Here is a 23,253-nt window from a genome sequence, read left to right on the forward strand (position 1 = left end):
ATATTTGCACATGCCTTTTGAACCCAAGTAGGCATTTCTGTTGTGTATAACCTGAGAAGTGGAACTCTGGGTCATGAGGTTGGCATACATTCAGCTTAAGCAGGTATTGCAGAAACCACTGTCTTGTTCCACCAGCAGCCCTGCCATTCCAGAGCCTGCCCCTTACCCCTGCCTCCCTGTTATTCTCCCCCCACCAGTCCCCCACACTCCAGGAAGGGGCGATAGGCTGAAGGTCAGTACTGGAACGAGGTTGAGGGATCAGATGAATATGTCTGCTTCATACATGATATGGCTGAGTTTTTAAATAATGCAATTGTAATGGTCTATTTTGTTTTAGGCCGTGACATAACATCCCTTGGGGCAAAATCGTATGTTAAAATGCACAGGATGCATTCAGAAAAATACCAGGGTGTTTTCTATGCGCTGGCAGGACAAGAAAGCCTCTAGAAGCGGCAGGTGGGAAACAGCACCGAGCAGATTGGAAAAACAAAAACAGGAGAAGGGCCAAAAAAAGAGCTTCTTCCAGGTGACGGAATGCTTGCTGGCTGTGGGTTCTTGTGTGTGGGATATAGGAGGCTCTGAAAGACTACGCGGACTGGGAGCAAGCAGGCAGGACATGCGTCTCAGCTCTACGTAACTGTCAAAATTTACATCTGCATCCTGTGCCACTGAGGAAAGCTTATACCTACGGGTCAGTCCATCCCCATCTTAATGAGACAACCGTGCAATCAGAATCCTTGAGAAATTGTAAGAGGGTGGGGAGTTCAAAGTCACAGGGGGGTCATTCTTTTTTTATAAAGACAAAAGAGAAAGTTGAAGAACTTACATCCTAGCAATCTCAAAGTTACTAATTAGGAAGCATTAGCCCTGTGGGACCAAATCTGGTTCAAGGTAAATCTATGTATATTATATATCGTGTCATCACAAAATTGAGTTTCTGAATTATTTACTGCAAAGAGCAAGATGTTCTCTTGTCATATTGTGCTCTCTGCAAAAGCTTTAAAATTAAATTCGGTGGGAATATGTAACCTCTGCGAGGGTAGATTTTGGCATAGACGCATTGTAGGAAATCATGTCTTTTGGTCATTGTTATGGAAAATGAATTGGCTCACAGAATTGTAATGAACACAGCCACTTTGTGATAATTCTTGCACTACCTAAGGCTGCATTAATTTTGCTTTGTTGTTTCCTCTGTGTAAGTAGCATGAGTCCACTGACTGGTAAATATGCTGGTCTCTGCTGTCTGGCAGGCCTGTGGGAAACAAATCAAGCCATGTCTAACCCCACGCAGAGCCCCCTTCTTCCAGGACAGGCTGGGTACCATGGGAGATGCGCTGATCAAGTGTTTTGCTCTCATGTCGCTGGAAAGATCTGGTCACAAAAGCCATGCTCAGAAGTCCTAGCTTTAGCAGGCGTGGGCCTGTCCAAGCCTTGGGTGTACACTCTGTCTATTGGGACCCCTTCTGGGATGCTTTGTCTTGGTCTCCCAAGACTGCCTGGCCTGAACAAACAGCTCTCCTTGCCATCTCCATAAGTCACCAGGGGATGGGTTCAGGGTTAATAAAGTGCCCTTGAAACCAATGTCCAACATGCGTGTACTTTCCTCAGAGACCTTGCAGGAGAAAGTGGCTGGTTAAGGAGAAGATTTGGTGTCGTGCAGGGTGTCATGCGGGATCTCAGCTCCCGCTCCCCACATAAGAACGCAGGATATGGTGAGGCCAAAAAGGAACACACATGGAGCCATAAGTAGGGGAGTCATACCACTATATTCTCTCTGCGGCTGGGTTGGAGACACAGGAAGCAGGAGCCACACGATCTGCAACCTGCCGTCCGCTTTTCTGCCAACCAACCAACCCCACTTGCTAGCTGCAATCTGCCATGCCAGCTCAGCCACCATCTTCTTGCTAGCCCCCCCATTTTCTGCTAGCATAGCCACGGCTGTTATATTAGTGGCCAATGGCTCATTGGTTACAGCTGACGGCCATTCAATCACAGTTGATGGTCATTTACTACCTGAGCCAGCACCTTTCCACGTGAGGCTGAGAGCCTCGAAACTGCACTCCTGGCTCTGTCCCCACATTTGGGATTCTGGATTCTCGAGGCAAAAAAAATCATCTTCACCTCATCTCATTACCAATATGTACATCTTAAACCTTTGGATGTACCGATATGTACATCTTAATTTTAAAACCAATATTTTAAAAGTAAGATTATTTTGCGTTAGACTGTGGGTTTCTTTACCCTGCCCTAGGTCAGACCTGTCCATAAGTGAAAAAGGGACCAAGAAGCATTCTTCAGTTTGCAGACAGATGTCGAATGTCATACGAGAAAATGGGAAGGCCTTGCCTTGGCAGCCGGCTTACACTGAGCCACTGCTTCAACAGTCACAGGGGAATATTCCCCAGCAAGGTGCCCCAGTGACCTTGGAGTGTTCTCTGGTTCCCCAGCGCCCCACCTAGAACTTCACCAGTTGTCCTTTTGCCTTTGCAGACTTCCTCTTGGGCCCGCTGGGGTTTCCCCTCCCTCCCAGCAGCTGCAAAGACTCACTTTGGGAGCAGGTGAGCCTGGTTTTCTCCGTCCCCTCATCTTTGCCATCACTGAGGCCCTAAGGAAACCACAGAAGGCTGTGCTGTGCTGGAGGGGGAGGCTGGGGCAGTCCAGATGAAGAGGGTACAGGAGGCAGAGGCCGTGCTGTGTCCATGGAAAGGCATAACAGGATGTCCCATCCCTGTGGCACTCTAGTCCCCCCCAAAGCAGCCCCCATCCTGCTCCTGAGCATGCTCTCTTTACACTCACCCTTCCTCTCTCAAGACATTACTTTCCTCCTGCCTTTGAGAAACCAGGAGGCCCTTCCCCCATGGGGCCACTGTAGGGGAAAGTTGTGGAGCAGGACAAGGCAGTCCTGACCCTCCAAGTTCTACTCCGCTGGCCTTGTCTCCATGGCAGCCGGGGGACCCGCATGGGGGTGTCTTCAGGTACGCGATGGGCCATCAGGTTTGTGTGGGCTGTTCTCAGATTAAACTACTACACCGACCAAAAGATTTCTGAGGAAATGCTGTGAACATAACTATCTCATATTTGAGGGCCTGTCTTGTTGAGGAATTTTTCTCTAAACATTCAACAAATACCTGTTGTGCACCTACCATATGTCAGACTTCGCTGTGGCTCTAGAGATATATCGGAGAGCAAAACAGAAATACATCTCTGCCTGCTTTCAGAGTGGGAGGAGACAGGCAAGAAACAAAAATGACGGGCACTTTCCAGCAGATTAGAACGTCAAAGGTGCTATGGAGAAAAAGGAAGCGGGAAGGAGAAAAGGGAAATGGGAATACAGAGTGAGGGTAAGCTGTACTTTTATTTAGGGTATTTTGGGGAGTCAGGGAGGGTCTCACTAAAAATGTGATGTTTGAGGCTAGAGTCAAAGGAGGTGAGGGACCGAGCCCTGTGGTATTCTAGGGGGAGAGCGCGCTCCGGGTACAAAGGCCCTGAGGCCAGCGTGCCTGGCTCGTGGGAGGACCCTCAAAGTGGCCAGTGTGGCTGCAGCAGAGTGAGAGGAGGGCAGACTCGTGGACAAGAGATCAGAGAAGGACGAGGCCAGCTCCCTGGGGCCTAGTAGGACTTGCGCTTCTCTTCTGGGTCAGATGGGAGCCATCGGAGGGTTCTGACAGAGAACAGATGAGACATTGGTTTTAACAGGATCCCTCCAGCTGCCTGGTGAGCACAGGTGGTAGGTAGCAGGACGACAGAAGCAGGAAGACATTTAGTAAGTTGCTGTGCTCATCCAGGTGCGAAGTGCTTAAATTCTAGATATATTTTAAGGTGGGCTCATCAGGGCTTACTGACGGATTGCATGTGTGATTAAAAGAGAGTTAGATGATTCTAAAATTTTTGAAAAGAGACCAGCAAGGGCCAAAATGACTTAGGAAAGGTTTTGTGAAGGAAGGAGTTTAGGGATCTAGGTGGGTCCTTTCAAGCTAGAGGAGGAGATGTATGTAGACGAGGAAGAAATACGAGAGCAGAGGGAGAGAGAACTAAAGAGGGGATTCTGGAGAACCACAGGGGACACTAAGAGTGGAGGTTCTTACCGAGAGTTTTAGTACCCGCCAGAGTTCTGGAGGGAAACAGAAGGCACACTCCACTGCGATTGCTGAGGAGCGTTGACGATGCTATTTACGAGGGTGGGTGGAGTTACAAGGGTGGGCTCTTGTAACTGACTCTGAAGAGAAGCTCAAGACCTAGGACTATTCAAACCCAGGGAGGGTCTCTGTTTGGAGAGTTGTCCCTCATGAACTGTGGCCTTCAGTAGAGGAACAGCAGCCACCACCAACTGTGGCTCGGCAGGAAGGGATCTGGGAAAACAGAAATCCGTCCTCACTCTCCTCCCACCCTCCCATCTTCTGCTGGGGCCTCCTGCTGGATGAAGCCGGAGGGCAAGGGAGCCCTCAGTGGTCCTGCAGTGCAGTCGGCTTACCTGGGGATGCAGTAGGGGTGCATGGCTTTAAAAAAAACAAAGCCAGGAGGTAGTGTTTAGGTGACAGGGAAAGAAGAGGGCTTGAATAGAGAACGTGTTAAGTTGTACTTAGGGAAATTTCAAAGTGATAGGATTAATTGGGTAGGTAGCCAAGGAGACCTCTGAGAAGGCTCTTTGGTGACTAAGGGAACTGAGAAAAATAATCATTCTTATGTAACAGCATCATTGAGAGCTAGGTGTTGTTCGAGGAGTTTTATAGGCATTCTCTCTGGAAATGCTCACAAACTCATGTATTCTAGCTCTCTCATGAGCATTAAATAATACATGTAAGTGGTTTAGCATCGTGTCCAGGATATAGAAACATTAACTATATTGGTTGTTACTCCCACTTTAACAATTATCGGTAAAAACCAAAAACACTGAGCCACAGAGAGATTGCTCAACTAGTAAGTGGTGTTCAAGCACAGATATATTCTGATTCCAGCTTCCACGTTCCCAACGTTTTGTCCACCACACTGTTTTTTCCAAAGCCCTGAGAAACACTGCAAAGGAACAACTGGTAAGGCTTGGAGATAGACACGGGCCAATGCCTGCGATGTGGGAGCACACAGGGACAGAAGCCAGGGACGAGGGAGACACAGAAGCTCGAGAGGAAGAGATAAATGAAGAAACAATTTGCTGAGGGAGGCAGGGACAAGTAGCATTAAGGAGACAGCTGGCTGGGTTAGACTTAAAGGGGAAGCAAAGGTCCTGAGGCCAGGTCCACCCTGACAGAGGCCTTAAAAATCAGATACCTCTTTCCTTTTTTTCTTTCAAAGTCCTCTGGAAATCTGGCAAGATGTTAACTCTTCTTTTTCGGGGGCGTTTATCTGGCAGAAACCAGTGCACCACCATACAGTTGCCTGCCTTAGAGAAGGCTTTCAGTACAATTTTTGCTTAATGAATGATGGTTTTGTGTGCACTGAATTTCACCTCCATGTACTACTAATTCAGTTTTGTGGCATCACTCTTCTGTAGGTCCAACGTCATCTACTTTGTTATGTCCCTCAAAACTATGCCGTATTGTGCATGCATGAACACCTGCTGGATGAACCTAAATTCAGTCAACGGACATTTGCATAAACATATGGATACTAGAATTTGAATTATGTATATAATTTTCTCTGCATGATCTCCACTGCTCATATGTTTACTTTTCAAACTCTTTCAAAACTAGCCCTAATCTACTCTTTAATCCTCATTTTTGACCACTTTCCTATGTGAATTGTTGGAAACAGACTGTTTTGCTCACCATTTTCCACATATGCTTTTCACATTTAATGCTTTTGTGCCTCCTAAGTGGTGACCTGGAAGGCCCCAGTGAATTTTTTTTTTCCCAGAGATTTTTCATCCTTAGGCAACTTCTTAAACTTCCTGAGCCCGTTTCCTCATCCTTAAAATGAGAACAACAGGATCTAACTCAGAGTTGCCTGTGCTAAGTGAGATCACACATGTATTAACGACATATTTTCAAATTTCAGCTTTCTCATGTACTAGCCGTGTGATCTTGTTGATGCCCCCTACTTTTCAGGCCCTGATTTTCTCCTTAATGAAATGTGGTGAGGGGAGAAAGAATTTTGCAGTGTTTGTGTTCAGTCTAAGGTAGCACATCCCACCTGGGCTTGCGGGCTGGCCAGGTGCCCATGGGCCCACTGGGTCTCAGCTTCCTCAGTTGTGACGTGAGCACATTAATGACACTGGACCAAGAACTGTTGTGAGGATCAGGGATGTTTGTCCAGAAGAGGGGTTGCTTGCTAAGTACTAAAATATCATAGTTCTTTTACACTGAAGATGGGTGACAACATTCTAGCTGATGTCACCAGCCGTGAAGATCTTCCAACCCTTGCTCACCAAGCAACTTTTTGATCACTTAGCTCCCCATATAGCTTTCCTGTGGTGAAATTAGTCATTTCCATTTCCCCAATTGCAAGCCTTTGTTTGTGCATTTGGAATGGCTTAGGTTCAATTGTGTGAGGGACATGATTGTTGCCTTGTTGGAGACGTCTGGCGGGTCCCCCTTATGCAGTTCTGATGGATAGTATATCCCCCTTTCCTCCTTTTCACTGGCATAAGTGCAAGTCAAGTCTGGGTCTCTGTCACTTGAGAATTCAACGGGGAAGACATTCTGCCTTGTCAGAAATCTCTGAGTCTGTATTTCAAATCTAGGAACAGTATTTGTCATGGATGTTAGAGTAAGTTATAAAGGAACCACTAGGGCTCTTGTAAAGGAAAACTATCATCACTCCCAATCTCTTGTAACGGTTACCATGCAGCCCACACTAGAATTGTAGTTTGGGATAATGACCAGTAGTTTGGGATATACATTTTTGTAACACACTTGGGAGCTATCTTTTATTTTTATTATTTTGTTACATAATGAAACATGCCACTCCTCGTTTAATCTTCGAAAGTTTAAATTCTCCCCTTTTTGTCTTTGTCATTTGATAACTTTGGTAATCTTGTAGGACCAGATCTGACTGTCCCATAGGAATAAACACCTGTAACTGCAAATAGTCAAGTTGCTCCAAGTAGTTATCTGAACAATTTAGCTACAGCCTGTGTGCCTTATCTCAAGCTTGGATACAACCCTCACCGACTAAGCCCCAAACTGAGATTTTTGTGACTCTTCTCATTCCACTCCAACCCCATCTGGCCGATTTAACCCCCTACATATTTCTGGACCTGTTTCTTCCTCTCCCTCTTTATAACTATTGCCCTAATGCATCTATATTTCTTTCCTATTTCAGAGGCCTACTAAGTGGTTTTCCTGCCTCTTGGTTTTAACCTTCTCAAATCTATCCTGAAACGAAGACCTTTGAACCTTTCAATTGTTTCCGGTTGGAAACAATTGAAAGGTTAACTCCCCCCCCCCCCCAATTTTTAACTTCTGATTTATCCAGTGTCATCCACACTTACAAAGTCACCTCCAGTTGTCATACTAAACTTGAAGTTCTTTACACTTGAAATGTTATTTATCTCTTGGCCCTTTGTTGTTCATATGCCTGGACTCCCTTTCCACACGTAAGTCTGGAAAATTCAAACTTCTCTAATCTCTCCCTCCCACTGGGAGGTTGCTCTCTCTTCTACCTCTACCTTAGATCTTGTCATTATTTGCTTACATGTGTTTCTCCTAAAAGACAAGAAGTCTTAATGGCAAAGTTGCGGCTCATTCCTTCATGTTTTTGTCTCCATCACTTGATAATAGTGTTTGCTGAATTAACAGTTAAAAGAAACAATTACTGATGTATAAACATGTTGGGATTGTTCACTCACAAACTTTTGCTATTTAGTGTAAATAATTATAAAAGCAAATATGGTGCTTATTACACTGCAGGAACACTATTAACCCACTAAATCCTCACAACTCTATGAAGGAGGCACAAATATTATCTACAGTTTACAGGTGATAAAAAAAAACACAGGCTCCGGGCTCAAAGCCAACACATCTAATAGGTGGGCAAGACCCAGGGGCTTGTCCCCAACCGGGTCTGGTCTGAACCACTGCATTTAACGTCTAGACCCTCGGGAGGTTATTACACTCAGTAGGAATTAGAATGACAACAGTATTTGTTTTGCTCCCTGCTGTGCTTTAGGGCTCAGAACAGGACCCCTGGATACGCTGAGTGAATGACGCCTGGCATGCCAACTGAGGGGCTGTTTTGGGCCCTTGTGCACTGCTCCAACCTCAAATCCTGTCTTCCGAGAGCATCCTATTTACACGTTTCCTGCTTCTGTCCCTTGGAGCCGACCGCTGCCAGTCCGCGCGGCCCGCTTCCTCCATCGCCTTTCCCATCCGGCCGAGGCGACGCTCCGGGCTGCGTTCCCTGACTAGCGCGGGTTACATCCTCTGCGATGCGCTACATTTTCTTTAACCCTTTCCACTACCCAGCTGGGTTCTTCCAGGACTGCGACTCGGCCTTATTTATTATACGTTCCGCCCAGTGACGGTGGGAACGGAGACTCTCCCTAAACGTTCGCGGGGCTCTAAACCATAGACGATCAGTGTCGCGGACCCCGTCGTTCCCTAACCCGTGGCTTCCCCGCATCCCTCCTCCCTCGCCCTCCCCCGGGAAGCTTCTCGGGCCGTTCTCCTCTTTGCCGGCGGCGTGATTTTCAGTTTTAAGGGTTTCGAGTCTTCAAAGCGAGCGATTTTCTTGGAGGCGGTGGCGAACACGCCGGCCGCAGATGACCGTCCGCGAAATGTCCCTTCCGAGAGCCCGAAGCGGGCGACCCCATCGGACCCTATGCGTGTCTCGAGCCCCTACAGTCCGGCGTAGAGGGGCTCAGTTCCGGCCAGGGCCGTGGGGACCTGTCCCCACCCCCACCACGGCCCCAGGCTTGGCCCCCGCCCCGGCGCGCCGCCCGACCTCCGCCCCCGGCGCCCGCCCAGCGGCGCAGCTGGGCCGTCGCGCTGCCGCCTCACAATGGCCGGGCGCCGCCTCACCACGCGCAGGGATACGGCCACGCGCCTCCCCTCCCCCACTCGCCGTCTGCCCCGGCCGGGCCTTTGCTCACGAGAGTCTCCTTCCCTGCGCCCCCTGGACAGAGGACAGCGAGGCGAGGCTTGCGCTTTCGGGTGGGGCCCGACCGCCGGTTGTTCCGGGGTGCCGGTTCGCCCCCGCGGAGGACTACTTTTCCTCCCGCGGAGGGACTACTTCCGCGGAGGCGTCGGTTCTGGCGGCGCGCACGGCATGGCGGCTGCGGCGGCGCGCCTGAGGTAGAGGGACGCCGGCCCGGTCAGGCCTCGGCGCGGCCTACACGCTTCGCTCGCCCGCTCCCGCTCCTCGCCCCGCGCCAGGCCATGGCGGAGCCCTCCCCCGCCCGACGCCCGGTGCCCCTTATCGAGTCGGGTAAGATGCGCCGCCCGCGCTGTCCCCGCGTCGCCCCCGGCCCGCGCCCCGACCCCGGCCCCCTCCCGTTGCGCGCGGGCTCTTGACCTGAGTCTCCGTCTTCCCGCAGAGCTGTACTTCCTCATCGCCCGGTACCTATCGGCCGGCCCGTGTCGGAGAGCAGCCCAGGTGAGTGCGGGCCCCACGGGCGGCGGCGGCCGTGGCAGTGGCCCGCGCGTCCCGGCCCCGCCGCCGCCTGGGGTCGCGGGAGGAGGGCGCGGGGTGGACCGGGAGACGGCCCCCGTCCCCTAACTGCGCGTCTTGTCTGCTGCAGGTGCTGGTGCAGGAGCTGGAGCAGTACCAGGTCTGTGCTTCGCGGCGGCCCCCGCCCCGTTCCCTCCGTTCCCCCGCGCGACCTTGTCGGGGGCCGCTCGCCCGGCTCCGCCGCTCCCCACCTTCGCCCCTTACCCCGCCGCCCACCTCCCCGCACCCGCGCGGTGGTCATCCGTGTGCGTCTCGTGTCTTTGCAGTTGCTGCCGAAGAGGTTGGATTGGGAAGGCAACGAGCACAACAGGAGCTACGAGGAATTGGTGAGACTTTTGACATTTCCGTCCCGGTGTTTCCGAGCACCTGACCCCCCGCCCCCTTTTCGGGGCTCCTGCTCGTGGGGCGCAGTGACTGAGCTCGGAGGCGGGTGGGTGGGCGGCCAGGGCGTCACTGGGACCGTGGGATTTCCTCGGGTAGGTTTTGTTTTGTATTGGGGTGGCTGGGTTTGTTTTGGTAGGAAATGGCCCTGGGGGGCTGCGGGGCGGCGGTGGGGGCGACTCTCGGCGGCGGTTTGCGGTGGGGTGGCTCCCCAGGTGCGATTGCTTATGATGAGAGCCCGGGCACGCGTGCGCGCGAGTTGAGGCGCGCCAGCCATTCGGCGAGCTGCTCTCATCCGTAACCTGACTTGTAAATCTCGCTCTGATTGGTCTTCTTCCTTTGGCCCCGCCCAGGTCTTAAGACCACTTGTTCCCTGGGAATAGAATCTTGGGTGTTTGAAAGGTGTTCGTGGTTAGCATTTGCTTTTACCTCACCAGCGTAATAAAAATATTGCTGCCGTGCCTCCATTTCTTTTGCCGCTGTAAATTGTACACTTGTTGAATGCCTTAAAAAACTGATGTATTTTGATGAATTTTTTCAGTGATCTGCTGTACATGTTCATACAGGCCCTAACTGTGCAGGTTTGTTTTTGAGGCATCATTAACATAGATTATACTTCCTTTTTTTTTTTTTTGGTAAGGGGAATAGGACTTTATTGGGGAACAGTGTGTACTTCCAGGCCTTTTTTCCAAGTCAACTTGTTGTCCTTTCAGTCTTAGTTGTGAAGGGCGCAGCTCAGCTCCAGGTCCAGTTGCCGTTGCTAGTTGCAGGCAGTGCAGCCCATCATTCCATGCCGGAGTCGAACCGGCAATCTTGTGGTTGAGAGGACGCGCTCCAACCAACTGAGCCATCCGGGAGGCAGCTCAGCTCAAGGTGCTGTGTTCAATCTTAGTTGCAGGGGCTGGTGCCCACCATCCCTTGTGGGACTCGAGGAATTGAACTGGCAACCTTGTGGTTGAGAGCCCACTGGCCCGTGTGGGAATCGAACTGGCTGCCTTTGGAGTTAGGAGCACGGAGTTCTAACCCCCTGAGCCACTGGGCTGGCCCCTATAGTTCCCTTTTTGATAAACTTTGTCAACTTGCTCACTTGCTCTCACCATGTATAATTTGTTTGACCTTAGTGGAATTTTTCAGAAAATGTTTTTGTAAATTTATGTATTAGGACAAAGAATTTCTTTAGTTGCTAGGCCATCTTTAGCTCCTGTATGAGCAAAACAACTGAATAAAGAGCTCTTGAATGATCTTTTACCACAGTTCTGCAGCCTGTGTAGGAACAGTTGAAGTCAGATGGAAGTAACAGGGATTTTAGTTCAATTGTCAGTTTTAATATTTGTTATTAGAGTGTTTTTTTTTGATGCAAACATTTAAAAGCAAAAATTTTCAAGAAAGTGAGTTCTAAAAATTCTGCACGATGGCAGAGTTTTCATATGTTACTGAGTTTGACTTTTGTGTGTTTTTTTTTAAGTCAAATGGACTGCTCTGTTGTATTTTATTCTTATGAGAGATAATAGTGTTTTCGGTGAAGCAGAGCAAGCAGAGCACTTTGTGACATGAATCAATTTGCATATATTTGGCTTTACAAACTTCTAGAGGCCACTTGGGCTCTAAAATTCTTATTGTACTGCTTGATTATCTCATTACTGGCCATTTTTATTAAGATGCAATATAGCTGATTACACTGGTCCAGTGATGGAGAGTTGCAGGACTAGACAGCCTGGGTTTATATTTTCAGCTCTTTGATTCTGGGCAGGTTATTTAATGCCTGTGCCTATGTTTTCCTATCTGTAAAATGAGGAAAAATAGTTGGGAGGGGTAGTAAGTTAGTGTATATAAAGTTCTTAGAACAGTGTTTGCCAGATGATCACTATGTAAGTGTTAGGTATTATAAATGTAGTGCGGAATTAGTCAGAACCTTAAAATACGTAGATGGATAGCTTGTACATTATAAGTGCATAATTTTACCTATTTGCGAAAGAATTTGAAGTCTTAGAAAGTACTTTGTGCGAGGTTCCATAACTAGATGTAGGGCTAGGACTGTTAACCACGTCTTCTGTGGTCAGGAGAGTCTCTTACCACTATTCTGGTATCTTAGTTATATTATCATTGGTATGTTTGAAGCTGGTTCCAAATTGAGAGAATTTTGCTTGAAAAAGATCTTATGGTAGAGTCAATTTAAAGTCTTTAGATTTGCCTATATTTACATGTACATGTTTGAAAATGTTGGTAGTGGCTTTTCTATAGGGGTGTAACTAAAAAGTGATATGTGCAGTTGACCCTTGAAGAGCATGGGTTTGAACTGTGCAAGTCCACTTATACATGGATTTTTTCAGTTAATATGTACATTAATGCAAATGTATTTTCTCTTATGATTGTCTTAATATTTTCTTGAACTTTATTGTAACAATATAGTAAATAATGTATAACATACAAAATAGGTGTTAATTGATTGTTATCTGTAAGGCTTCCTGTCAGCAGTAGGCTATTAGTAAAGTTTTTGGGGAGTCAGAAGTTGTACTCGGATTTTTGTCTGCACGGGGTTTGTTTGGCACCTTATTCCCCTTGTTGTTAAGTGTCAACTGTAATTACTTCATTAGTCTTTTCTTCTGTAAACTGACTAAAAAAATTGTCTTAATGTTAAATAAAAATTGCTTATGTTTATTGTAGAATATTTAGAAAGTGCAGAAGCGAAGAGAAACTAGAAAAACCACTAAAGTGAGAAGTGCTTGTTTTTCTTTATGCATATACTCTAATGAAAATAAGATCTGTAAAAAAAATATGGATTCTTTTCCATTTCTCTGGAAGAGTTGAACCATTTGCTTGTTGGGCATTTGGTTGATTTCCAGGTTTTTTTCTGTTAGTGATTATAAGAGCTGCGTATCTCCGCATTTATTTATATCATATAATGGTCACCTAATTCCTAGAAACAATTAATAAAATGGTTTACATGTTTTTAATGTTTATTGTAAATTTGCTCTCTTTAAGGTTGCCAGTTTAAACTCTTGACAACCGTATGATAGTATATTGATTTCTTACCCAGATAACGATTTTAATGTTTGTCAGTGTGATGGATGAAATAGCTAATGTTTGAGTCCTTTTTAATAAGTACTGCACAAAGTAACCTTAACCTATATAATCTCATTTAATTGTATTAAGAATTATTTCAGACATTTTAGGACTCAGCAGTTGAACCTAGAATCTGTATCAAATACAGTGCTTTTATTTTGGCTCTTCTAAAATACTAAGATCGTAATATTTCTTGAACATTTTTATAAACTCTTGTTTTATGTTTGTGTTGAGTTTTTTGAATTTATTTTAAAGGTACACTAAAATGAATAGGTTTTATTTCTTTGGGTCAGACTTCTTGATGAAATAATGAACTAAGTGTACATTAATGTTGAAATCTATGGTCTTGAACAGTTTATGTGGCTGAAATTATTTTACCAAATACTTTACTATTTCATACGTTCTGTAGGTTGTTGCATGTTAAAAATCCATGCATGTTGAAGTGTGCCTGTCTCTTCTGTTTTAATACATCTTGTGAAACAGTATTTTTTAAAAACAAAGTTTGACTTTTGGGGGAATAGTTGACTCTTCATTAAGTTCCATATAGGACCCAGACTTTAGTTACGCTTTGCACAGGTCTTATTTTGATCATACTCTGCTTAGAAAATTGTATTTTGATTTGACAACATGAAGAATCTCAACTTTAGTATTTTTTTCCCCCAAATGTTAGCTGATCTGATTTATGGATAAAGCCTCTGAGAATTTTTGCATTCTGTATTTTATTTTTTCAGATGGTCTGATGGTAGGTCTAGAAACAGCTGGAGGACACCATATCAAGAATATCAGAAATCTTAGATAATTTTTCTTTTGAATAATTTGCAATTTGGAAAAGCTTTTGTAGTCTAGAAATAGGGCTCATTGTTTTGCCAAGGGAGGAAGAAAATTATATTAGTAGATTGCATAGAAATGCTAACTTGGGATATATCCCCATTTAATATTGGAGCCAGCATTAATAGCATTTTCCAAGTACGCTTCACTTTACTGGGATAGTTGGTGGGCGACTTTGCTACAGATATCCAGCATGCTGTTATGATTTGTGTGATTACGTAGCACATGAAAGTAGGTTTATAGTATACTTCCATTTGCTTAGGAGCAGGGGCTTAACTAATAAAGATATATAATAATGTCTTCTAAGTCTGCAGATGGAATTCCTGCAGTAATTAATGGTGTCTTTCTGCTTGGGCAGCCTCTACATTTTGGCTTTTTTTCTCCTCAAACTTTCAGTCTTACAGCTGCCAACTGGCTCTTGCAGTGACCTACTAGAAATGATGGGAGGGAAGGGTTCTTTATTCCTGGGACTCTTTTACTAGGGAGGAGAATTTTTGTAGGGACGTCCTCCTGCATTAGATTTCTCAGTTTAATTGGCCAGAACTAAACCACGTGACCTAATTATGAAAAAGTCTTAAAGTGAGGTTCTGCCTAAGTGGGGAGGAGGGAGGTAATGGCTGTTGGGTAAGCAATTGCTGTCTGCTCCTGGAAGCTAAAACTGGTTAATGTTTCTGAATTAAAATTAATGCTTTTAAATGAATGATCTTCACACTAACACTAGGACATTTCTCTGCCTAGGTCCTTTTGTATAAACTGAGTGCTAAGCTCTTTTTGTCTTATTTCTATGGGAATATTTTTTTTCTGTCACTGATTACTAAACTTTCACGTCTTTATAAACTTAGAAAAGAGGCCAAGAACATCCATCCATCTCTTCAGAAGCTGAGGGAAATTATTTAAGCAAGGAAGACACTAAATTTTTTAATCTGTATAAAAGACAGTGCTCTGTCACTTCTTTTGATTGTTGTACTGTACTTTTTATTGTATAGGAATTGTGATAGGATAATTACATGTTCCCCATTGCTAGGTTTCTAGTTGTATTTTAAAATAATATGACGGAAAGCTAAAGGCCAGATAGGCACATATTAAAGATATTAACTATTCTAGATCTTGATTAGATCACAGCATTCCAAACTTTACAGAAAAAGCTACTTTGTCCCATAACTTTCCAATTAGGTTATGTAGACCCTATTGCCACTTTCTATAACTGCTGCCCCGGGCTTGAAGAGGCTCATTCTCACAACAGTATTTGGCAACAGTGATCCTAGGATTGACCCTAGGCTGATCCACTTGGAGACTGAATATGGCTATACACTAGATGGTAGAGAGATTGGCTATTTGACTATTGTAGGGGCTTAGTTCTGTCCTGACTCTTGGGGACCTTGCATAACTGGCTTATTCGTTGGGGTTGCTGATAGACTTCTAACGTTGATGTCTAGGACTTAAAAATATTGAAGGAATGTTATATTAATTTGGTCAAATGCTGTTAAATTTTTAATCCAGAACCATTATCTATTGATTATTTTTATTGCCTATATTTAGGGAGTAGAACCACATTATTTTCCAGGTGCACTTTGTTTTGTACAAAAACAGTATGATCCTTCCCCACACCCACCCAACTTTTTAAAATTTTTATTGGGGAATATTAGGGAACAGTGTGTCTCTCCAGGGCTCATCAGCTCCAAGTCGTTGTCCTTCAATCTAGTTGTGGAGGGCGCAGCTCACTGGCCCATGTGGGAATCGAACCAGCAATCCTGTTCAGACCTGGCACTCTAACCCATTGAGCCATCTGGCTGCCACACCCACCCATCTTTGATGGTTTTGTTGGACTTCTCAGAAATGCAAGGAATCTGTAATTTTCTTCATGGAACGACAGCTGCTGCATGGGGTTCATGTTCCTATAATACCTGGACTTTTCCCAAGTATGCCTATGTTGTAGCCTCCTGCAACTGTTAGTTTTATTGCTTAGTTGACCCAGACAGTTAGTATAATCTGCATGTTTGTAAAGTTCTTCCGGGTCATTTAAGAGAGAAAGTAAGATCATGTCTGACCCTGAGAAGCAACCTTTTTAAAATTTTTTATCTATACCTTTTCTAGCTAGACAAGTTCTTTTTATCCATAAATTTTATATTTGATCTTCAGAAATACATCTCTCTGTTCCTAGATCGGCTTGGTTGTATAACCTTTTAAAGTCAGTTGTCTATCTACCTGAATAGTGGAAATCTCAAAACTATTAATGTTATTTTGGAGAAGAGTGATTGTTCTTACAGAAGCCCTGTTGCCATTGCCCAAAGTCTTTTTACGTTAAGTACTTAACACCTTTTGGATGTATGGTGTAGGTGAATCAGTGCAATTAATTTAGTGGGGTTTTCATTTTTTCAGATTTGCATTACTGACGGTTCTTACATCTGTGAGTTTCTTGGTTCCTGTTGGAATTACTTTCTAGTTTCTCCTGTCTCCCTTTCCTTTCCTGTGATGAGCTAATTATCTACAATAGTTTTTGGACTTTTACATATTGACACTTTGAAGCGCATAGTGCTAATTAGAAGTAAATACTTTATTTTTAAGTAAATTTTTATTGGGGAATATTGGGGAATAGTGTGTTCTCCAGGGCCCATCAGCTCCAAGTAGTTGTCCTTCAATCTAGTTGTGGAGGGTGCAGCACAGCTCCAAGTCCAGTCGTCATTTTCAATCTTTAATTGCAGGGGGCGCAGCCCACCATCCCATGTGGGAATTGAACCAGCAACCTGTTGTTTAGAGCTCGTGCTCTAACCAACTGAGCCATCTGGCCGCCCCTCCGGAAGCTCAGTGGTCTTCAGTCTAGTTGCGGAGGGCGCAGTTCACTGGCCCATGTGGGAGTCGGACCGGCAACCCTGTTGTCCAGAACTCACTCTCTAACCCACTGAGCCATCCAGCCACCCCAGTTGTAAATACTTTTTGAGACCTAAGTTTTGATGCAGCTTTTAAGTTATGCCTTGGAATATCTGTCAGGGTGGGAGATGTAAGTCAGCTTGAAAAGTTGAAGGTATTTTTTTCTTTTCTGTGGCCAAAGCTTGATACTGAATCCAGGCTTATTTTATATTTGAATTCATGATTAAGAGCTAAAAGATCTAGAACTATGTTTTAACTTTTCTTTGGAGCAGTTTCTCAGGGAGTTTGAAAATGGGGCCTTGTTGGTGTCAGAGTGGCATGGGAGTATTGTTGGCATTAATGGAATACCAGGGATATCATATGTTCCAGACTGGGGACAGTCCTGTACAGTGATGTTTTTGTTCTTCCTCAAGTGTTGGTAACATCATGATTGAGAAATTCTAGAAATAAAGCATTAAAGTTTATGTCAAACACGAGCATATTCATGAGTTAAACTTACACATTATTCTTTGTTTTTCTGTGAGGTATAATTGACATAGAATAAATTGCACATATTTATAAAGTGTTCAAGTTGATATATTTGGATGTGTGTTACACCCGTGAACCCATCACCACAATGAATAGTAAACATATCTATTACACCCTAAAGTTTCCTCTTCCCCTTTGTAATTCCTTCTGCTTCTCCCCAAGCTATCTCTGATCTGCTTGGTGTAACTATATATTAGTTTGCATTTTCTAGCCTTTAATATAAATGAGATCATACAGTGTGTACTCTTTTCCTGGCTTTTTTCAGCATAATTATCTTGAGATTCATCCATGTCCTTGTGTCTTACTAATAGTTCACTTTTTATTGCTGAATAGTATTCCATTGTACAGAATACACTGTACAGAATAATGTGTGCATTCATTCACCTGTTAATGGACATTTGGGTTGTGTCCACTTTGAGTCTTTGAAAGAGAAAGCTGTTATTCACATAAAAACTTTTATGTGGATGTAGGCTTTCATTTTCTTGGGTGACACCTTTCTCCTTTGAACTTTTGTCAAAAACCAGTCGTCCTAGGGATAGGATACAAGGTATGATCAAATAATACGGTGACTGTTTAAAAAAAAATTGTTACAGTAAAAGACACATTGCCATTAATCCCCCTCAAAATACTCACCCTCGCTTTGGACACACTTATCCCATCGTCCTTGCCACTTCCTGAAGCACTTCTGGAAGTCTTTCGTGAGTGTCTTTAGTTGCGTTGTCGTGGCTGCCTCTATGTCCTGAATCTTTCTGACTTTGGGGAAGAGCCAGAAGTCACATGTTGCCAGATCCGTTGAATAAGGTGGATGAGGACACACCGTAATGTTTTTATTTGACAGAAATTGCCGTACCAGAAGGGATGTGTGACATGGAGCGTTATCATGATGCAGGATTTATAGCACACTTTAAAACACACCTTCTCCCAACCATAGCTCACGCCCGACTGACTGCATCGACCAAGTTGAAGCTTGTCATACATTGTTAGTAAGGTTCAGCGTGATGCTCCCTGTATTGAAGATGCCTGCCTTTCCGTTGGATAGCACCCGGCAGCAGCATTCACCGAATTTTGTGATCACAATGGAAAGTCTCCGTGTCGCACATCTCTTCTGGTACAACAATTTCTGTCAAAAACATTACGGTGTGTCCTCATCCACCTTATTCACCACATCTGGCACCGTGTGACTTTTGGCTCTTCCCCAAAGTCAGAATGACCATAAAAGGTAAATGTCTTGAATCGATTCAGGACATTGAAGCAGCCACAACAGCACAATTAAAGACACGAAAGAGGACTTGCAGAACTGCTTCAGAAAGTGGCAAGAACGATGGGATAAATATGTTCTAAATGAGGGGGATTAATAAGATTGTGTCTTTTACTGTAATACATTTTTTAAATTTGAACATTCACCATATTTTTTGACCATACCTTATAGCTTGATAATATGGAAAATGTATGTGTTACTATTAAAGAAATTGCCCAACTGTTTTCCAAAGTGGTTGTACTGTTTTACGCCCATTAGCAGTTTCTCCACATTCTTGCCAATCTTGATCTGGTCAGTCTTTTTAATTTTAGCTATTTTAGTAGGTGTACAGTGATAGTTCATGTTTTAAAGTTGTATTTCATCAGTTATCAGTGATGTTGAGCATCTTTTTTTTTTTTTTAACGCCATCCCAATCAAAATCCCAACAGGCTTTTTTGTAGAAGTGGACCATTTTTATCTACTCACAGGCAAATGAAAATGGCCTAGAAAAGCCAAAGCAGCTTGGAAAGTAAAGTTGAGAACTAACAATACCTGACACTTCAGGACTTGCTGTGTATAAGGAGGACTGATTTTGACAAAGGTTCAAAGGAGAAAAGATAATCTTTTTATTTGAAATCATAATAAAATTAAAAGAAAACATTGGAGAAAATCTTTATGACATAAAGATAAGTTTTATTATGATTTCAAATTACATACCTAAATAATCTGTTGAGATAATTTTTGTTTATGGTGTGGCGTATGGATCAAAGTTATTTATTTTTGGCAGTGGATATCCAATTGTTTTAGCACTATTTCTTGAAAAGATTATCTTTTCTCCTTTGAAACTTTGTCAAAATCAGTCCTCCTTATACATAGCAAGTCCTGAAGTGTCAGGTATTGTTAGTTCTCTACTTTCCAAGCTGCTTTGGCTTTTCTAGGCCGTTTTCATTTGCCTGTGAGTAGATCGAAATGGTCCACTTCTACAAAAAAGCCTGCTGGGATTTTGATTGGGATGGCTTTTTTTTTGTTGTTTGTTTAAAGATTTTATTGGGGAAGGGGAACAGGACTTTATTGGGGAACAGTGTGTACTTCTAGGACTTTTTTCCAAGTCAAGTTGTTGTCCCTTCAATCTTAGTTGTGGAGGGCGCAGCTTAGCCCCAGGTCCAGTTGCTGGTTGCAGGGGGTCCGTCCATCATCCCTTGTGGGAGTCAAACCGGCAACCCTGTGGTTGAGAGGACGAGCTCCAACCAACTGAGCCATCTGGGAGGCAGCTCAGCTCAAGGTGCTGTGTTCAATCTCCGTTGCAGGGGGCGAGCCCACCATCCGTTGCGGGACTCAAGGAATTGAACCAGCAACCTTGTGATTGAGAGCCCACTGGCCCATGTGGGAATCAGACCGGCAGCCTTCGGAGTTAGGATCACAGAGCTCTAACTGCCTGAGCCACTGGGCTGGCCTGGGATGGCTTTTTTTAAAAAAAAAATTTATTGGGGAATATTGGGGAACAGTGTGTTTCTCCAGGGCCCATCAGCTCCAAGTCGTTGTCCTTCAGTCTAGTTGCGGAGGGCGCGGCTCACTGGCCCAGGTGGGAATCAAACCGGCGACCCTGTTGTTCAGAGCGCGCGTTCTAACCAACTGAGCCATCCGGCCGCTCTGATTGGGGTTGCTTTGAATGTGTACATGATTTGCTATTTATTTAGATCTTTCGTTTCAGCAATTTCATATGGTTTGTTACACTTATCTCTAAGTATTTAGTATTTTTTGATACTGTTATAAACAATGTTTTAAAATTTCCTTTCCAATCAGGTTTTGTCCAATAAGCATGTGGCTCCTGACCATCTGTTGCAAATCTGCCAGCGCATCGGTCCCATGTTGGATAAAGAAATTCCACCCAGTATTTCAAGAGTCACTTCTTTACTTGGTGCAGGAAGGCAGTCTTTGCTACGTACAGCAAAAGGTACCTTAATTTGAAGAAGTGTTCTGCTTTGTATTACTAGCTTACTAATTACCATAATTGTGAAGTAATGTAAGCATTGTGGAAGAAAGGTGATGTGTAACTATAAATCATGCTGTGGACTATAAATTCTCTGCGTTTAGCGTAGACGTTGGATTTTATTACATAAGTGTTTAATGGGTCCTGCGTTTAAAAAAATGATAAAGGTATAGATGTTAAGCTAAAAAGCTTGAATTTATTCTGAGATGTGTTTGAGGTTTTATCAATGTGAGTTCTTAATTTTCCATTTTGTAGCTCACTTACAACTTCATTGAATGTAACTGTATGTGTCTAATAAACTCTTTAAATACTAGAAGTATTTCATTTGATATTTAGATTCTTGAAAGCCCTTTGTTATAAGGGGAAGTGATTTTCTAAATTTGGTAGCAGTTTGAAAATAAGCACCCAAAATGTACAATTGCATGGTTCTTTTTTTCACCAATTCAATTTTTTTTTGCTAAGTTATGTGGTAGCAAACTGTTGGAATTGCTGTTAGCTTGGTATTAATCACTTAGACTAAGTGTATGTATGTGATATGATCTATGTATACAACATGGCTTACCTGCTAATGGGCAAGAATGTCGGCTCTTATATCTGGAGCATACGTCAAGTTCACCCCCATGATTATTTTTAAGATCTGTTGCTGATGTGATGCTTGCTGCCTCTTAGATGTACCACCAGTATAAAGCTTGACTGAGAAAGAACCCTCCCTCTTGGTTCCATGCCAGACTGGTTTGTCAGCTTTAGTTGTTCCTTAGTGCCCTATGGCCACAACACACTGTGGCTTGAATCAGGAAACTGTTCATATTCTTCCTTCTTCTGTGTCCCTATTCACCTTGTAATTATTCTGTTTTAGGTTGTTACATAGTAGTTGCCTGGGTAGCCTGTTTTCCTCTGTTTTCTTTGCTTGTGTCAAGCTCAATGTCGTTTTGTGATGAGCACTGCTTTAGAACTGGCAGACCTTAGAAGAGACTTCAGCAAGCTGTCCTAGGGTAGGGACCATATTTCTTGCTTGTTTTGTACTAGTGCCATGGGAGGATGCCTGGGAACTGCTCTTTGATCATGAGAGTGGTAATGAATCCATTCATGTAAAACCTAATATGCCTGTTGGTTTGGGGCACCCGAGGCTCAGTAGAGGTTTAGTATGATGCCTACCTTCCCTTCCTCTTTCAGTTGTGAAGAAGCTAATTCCTAGCACAGCATAATCTGTGTTCTGCTGCTCTCTCCTTAGAGGGGGCAGGCATTTTTCTTAGTATTTTTGCTGGTAAGTCAAAGAGGGATGGGACTTTAGAATTAGCGTTCAGACTGGCACATCCTATATATGTGCTCTTGTGTAAAGGATTATCTATGACCCTTAAACGAGGAAAGCCATTTAATTTTGTCAGTACTTTTAAGGAGATTAAAGTCATGGTAATATTGGCCAAAATTAATTTTAAAACTCAGTAACATTTAAATAGTTTATTAAGTCAGGGATTTTTTCGTATAAATCAATGAAATTAAAATTTTCCTAACAAAACTTTCCATTTTTGGAAAGTTGAATCAGTTGTGATTAAGATTTTTTTTTATCATTAATATTGTATGGTATAATTCCGCATTGAAAAATAAGATCTTATTTGGCATCAAATGGGTCTTGGAGTTAAAGACCTAGTTTTGTGGTCCATCTTGACTAATCATTTGCAGTGGATCTCTTTAAAGGTCCTGGAACCTTTGAGCCTCAGTTACCTCACTTGTAAATTGGCGATTAATACCTACCTCACAGGGTTGTTGTGGGGATTCAATGAGATAATGTATGTGGAAAGCACTTTGTAAATTGTAAAGTGCTACACAATGTTAGTTGTCGTTGTTGTATCTGAGATGTCTTAAATTTTTTTTTCTTCAGAAATAGTCTAATAAACCTCTAGGGCTTTCCTGTTAAAGTATATTAGTTGGTAAAACTTTAATAAACAGTTTATTAAAATATACGTAAGTATTCTATAAAATCTTTCTTGGGGTTAACTTTCAAGATTTTATGTGTATCTAAAATTCATTTTAAAGACTGCAGGCACACAGTTTGGAAGGGCTCTGCCTTTGCTGCTCTTCATAGAGGAAGACCTCCTGAAATGCCGGTGAATTATGGTTCCCCACCAAATCTTGGTAAGTGAGGTTGGCCTTGCAAATAGATGCCTGAAACCATTCTGTTAGTGTCTGAGCAACTTTGTGTCTGCTATATTAAAATTTAAAAGGAAATACTCGTAGTAGTGTTGTTTCAGTAGTAACAAGTATCAATTTTCAAATTTGTTTTCCTAAAAGAACTAAAAGTAATAACAATTAATGAAAAAACAATTTTATTATAATGAGAAATCTGTAGTCGTGATTACAGTAGAACAGAACTGGGAAGAAACTTGTGTCCTTAAGATTTCTTGAACATAGATTTTATTTTGGAATTTTTCGTAGCTTTTTACGTATTGGCACCCTCTTAACCATTTTCGTTGTTTTTATTTCCTAGTGGAGATACATCGAGGAAAACAACTCACAGGGTGTTCCACTTTTAGCACAGCATTTCCAGGAACTATGTATCAGCATATAAAACTGCACAGAAGGATTCTTGGACATCTGTCTGCTGTTTACTGTGTAGCATTTGATAGGACGGGACATAGAATCTTTACAGTGAGTTAACGTTTTAAACTCAATTTGATCACCTGGAGCACTTTAGCGTTCCTCAGAATCTTCTGGGAAATCGTATAAAACATGTACATCTATGATTCCCATTCTCAGG

At 43.5% G+C, this 23,253-nt stretch overlaps 1 protein-coding gene across 4 annotated transcripts in view; it reads left to right on the forward strand.

The window, feature by feature from the left end:
* Positions 1–9,085: 9,085 nt before the first annotated feature.
* The window catches only part of BRWD1 (bromodomain and WD repeat domain containing 1), a 104,828-nt gene continuing 90,660 nt past the window's right edge, over positions 9,086–23,253 (forward strand). For all 4 annotated transcript variants that reach the window (XM_074325217.1, XM_074325220.1, XM_074325227.1 and 1 more), the window contains exons 1-7: positions 9,086–9,360; positions 9,470–9,528; positions 9,674–9,703; positions 9,870–9,929; positions 20,312–20,462; positions 22,533–22,631; positions 22,984–23,144. In XM_074325217.1, the coding sequence (XP_074181318.1) occupies positions 9,312–9,360; positions 9,470–9,528; positions 9,674–9,703; positions 9,870–9,929; positions 20,312–20,462; positions 22,533–22,631; positions 22,984–23,144 (609 nt within the window). In that variant the 5' untranslated portion in view covers positions 9,086–9,311. The remainder of the gene's footprint in view (positions 9,361–9,469; positions 9,529–9,673; positions 9,704–9,869; positions 9,930–20,311; positions 20,463–22,532; positions 22,632–22,983; positions 23,145–23,253) is intronic.

The sequence above is a fragment of the Rhinolophus sinicus genome, linkage group LG01 (genome assembly GCF_036562045.2).
Source record: "Rhinolophus sinicus isolate RSC01 linkage group LG01, ASM3656204v1, whole genome shotgun sequence".
In the NCBI taxonomy this organism is placed as follows: domain Eukaryota; kingdom Metazoa; phylum Chordata; class Mammalia; order Chiroptera; family Rhinolophidae; genus Rhinolophus; species Rhinolophus sinicus.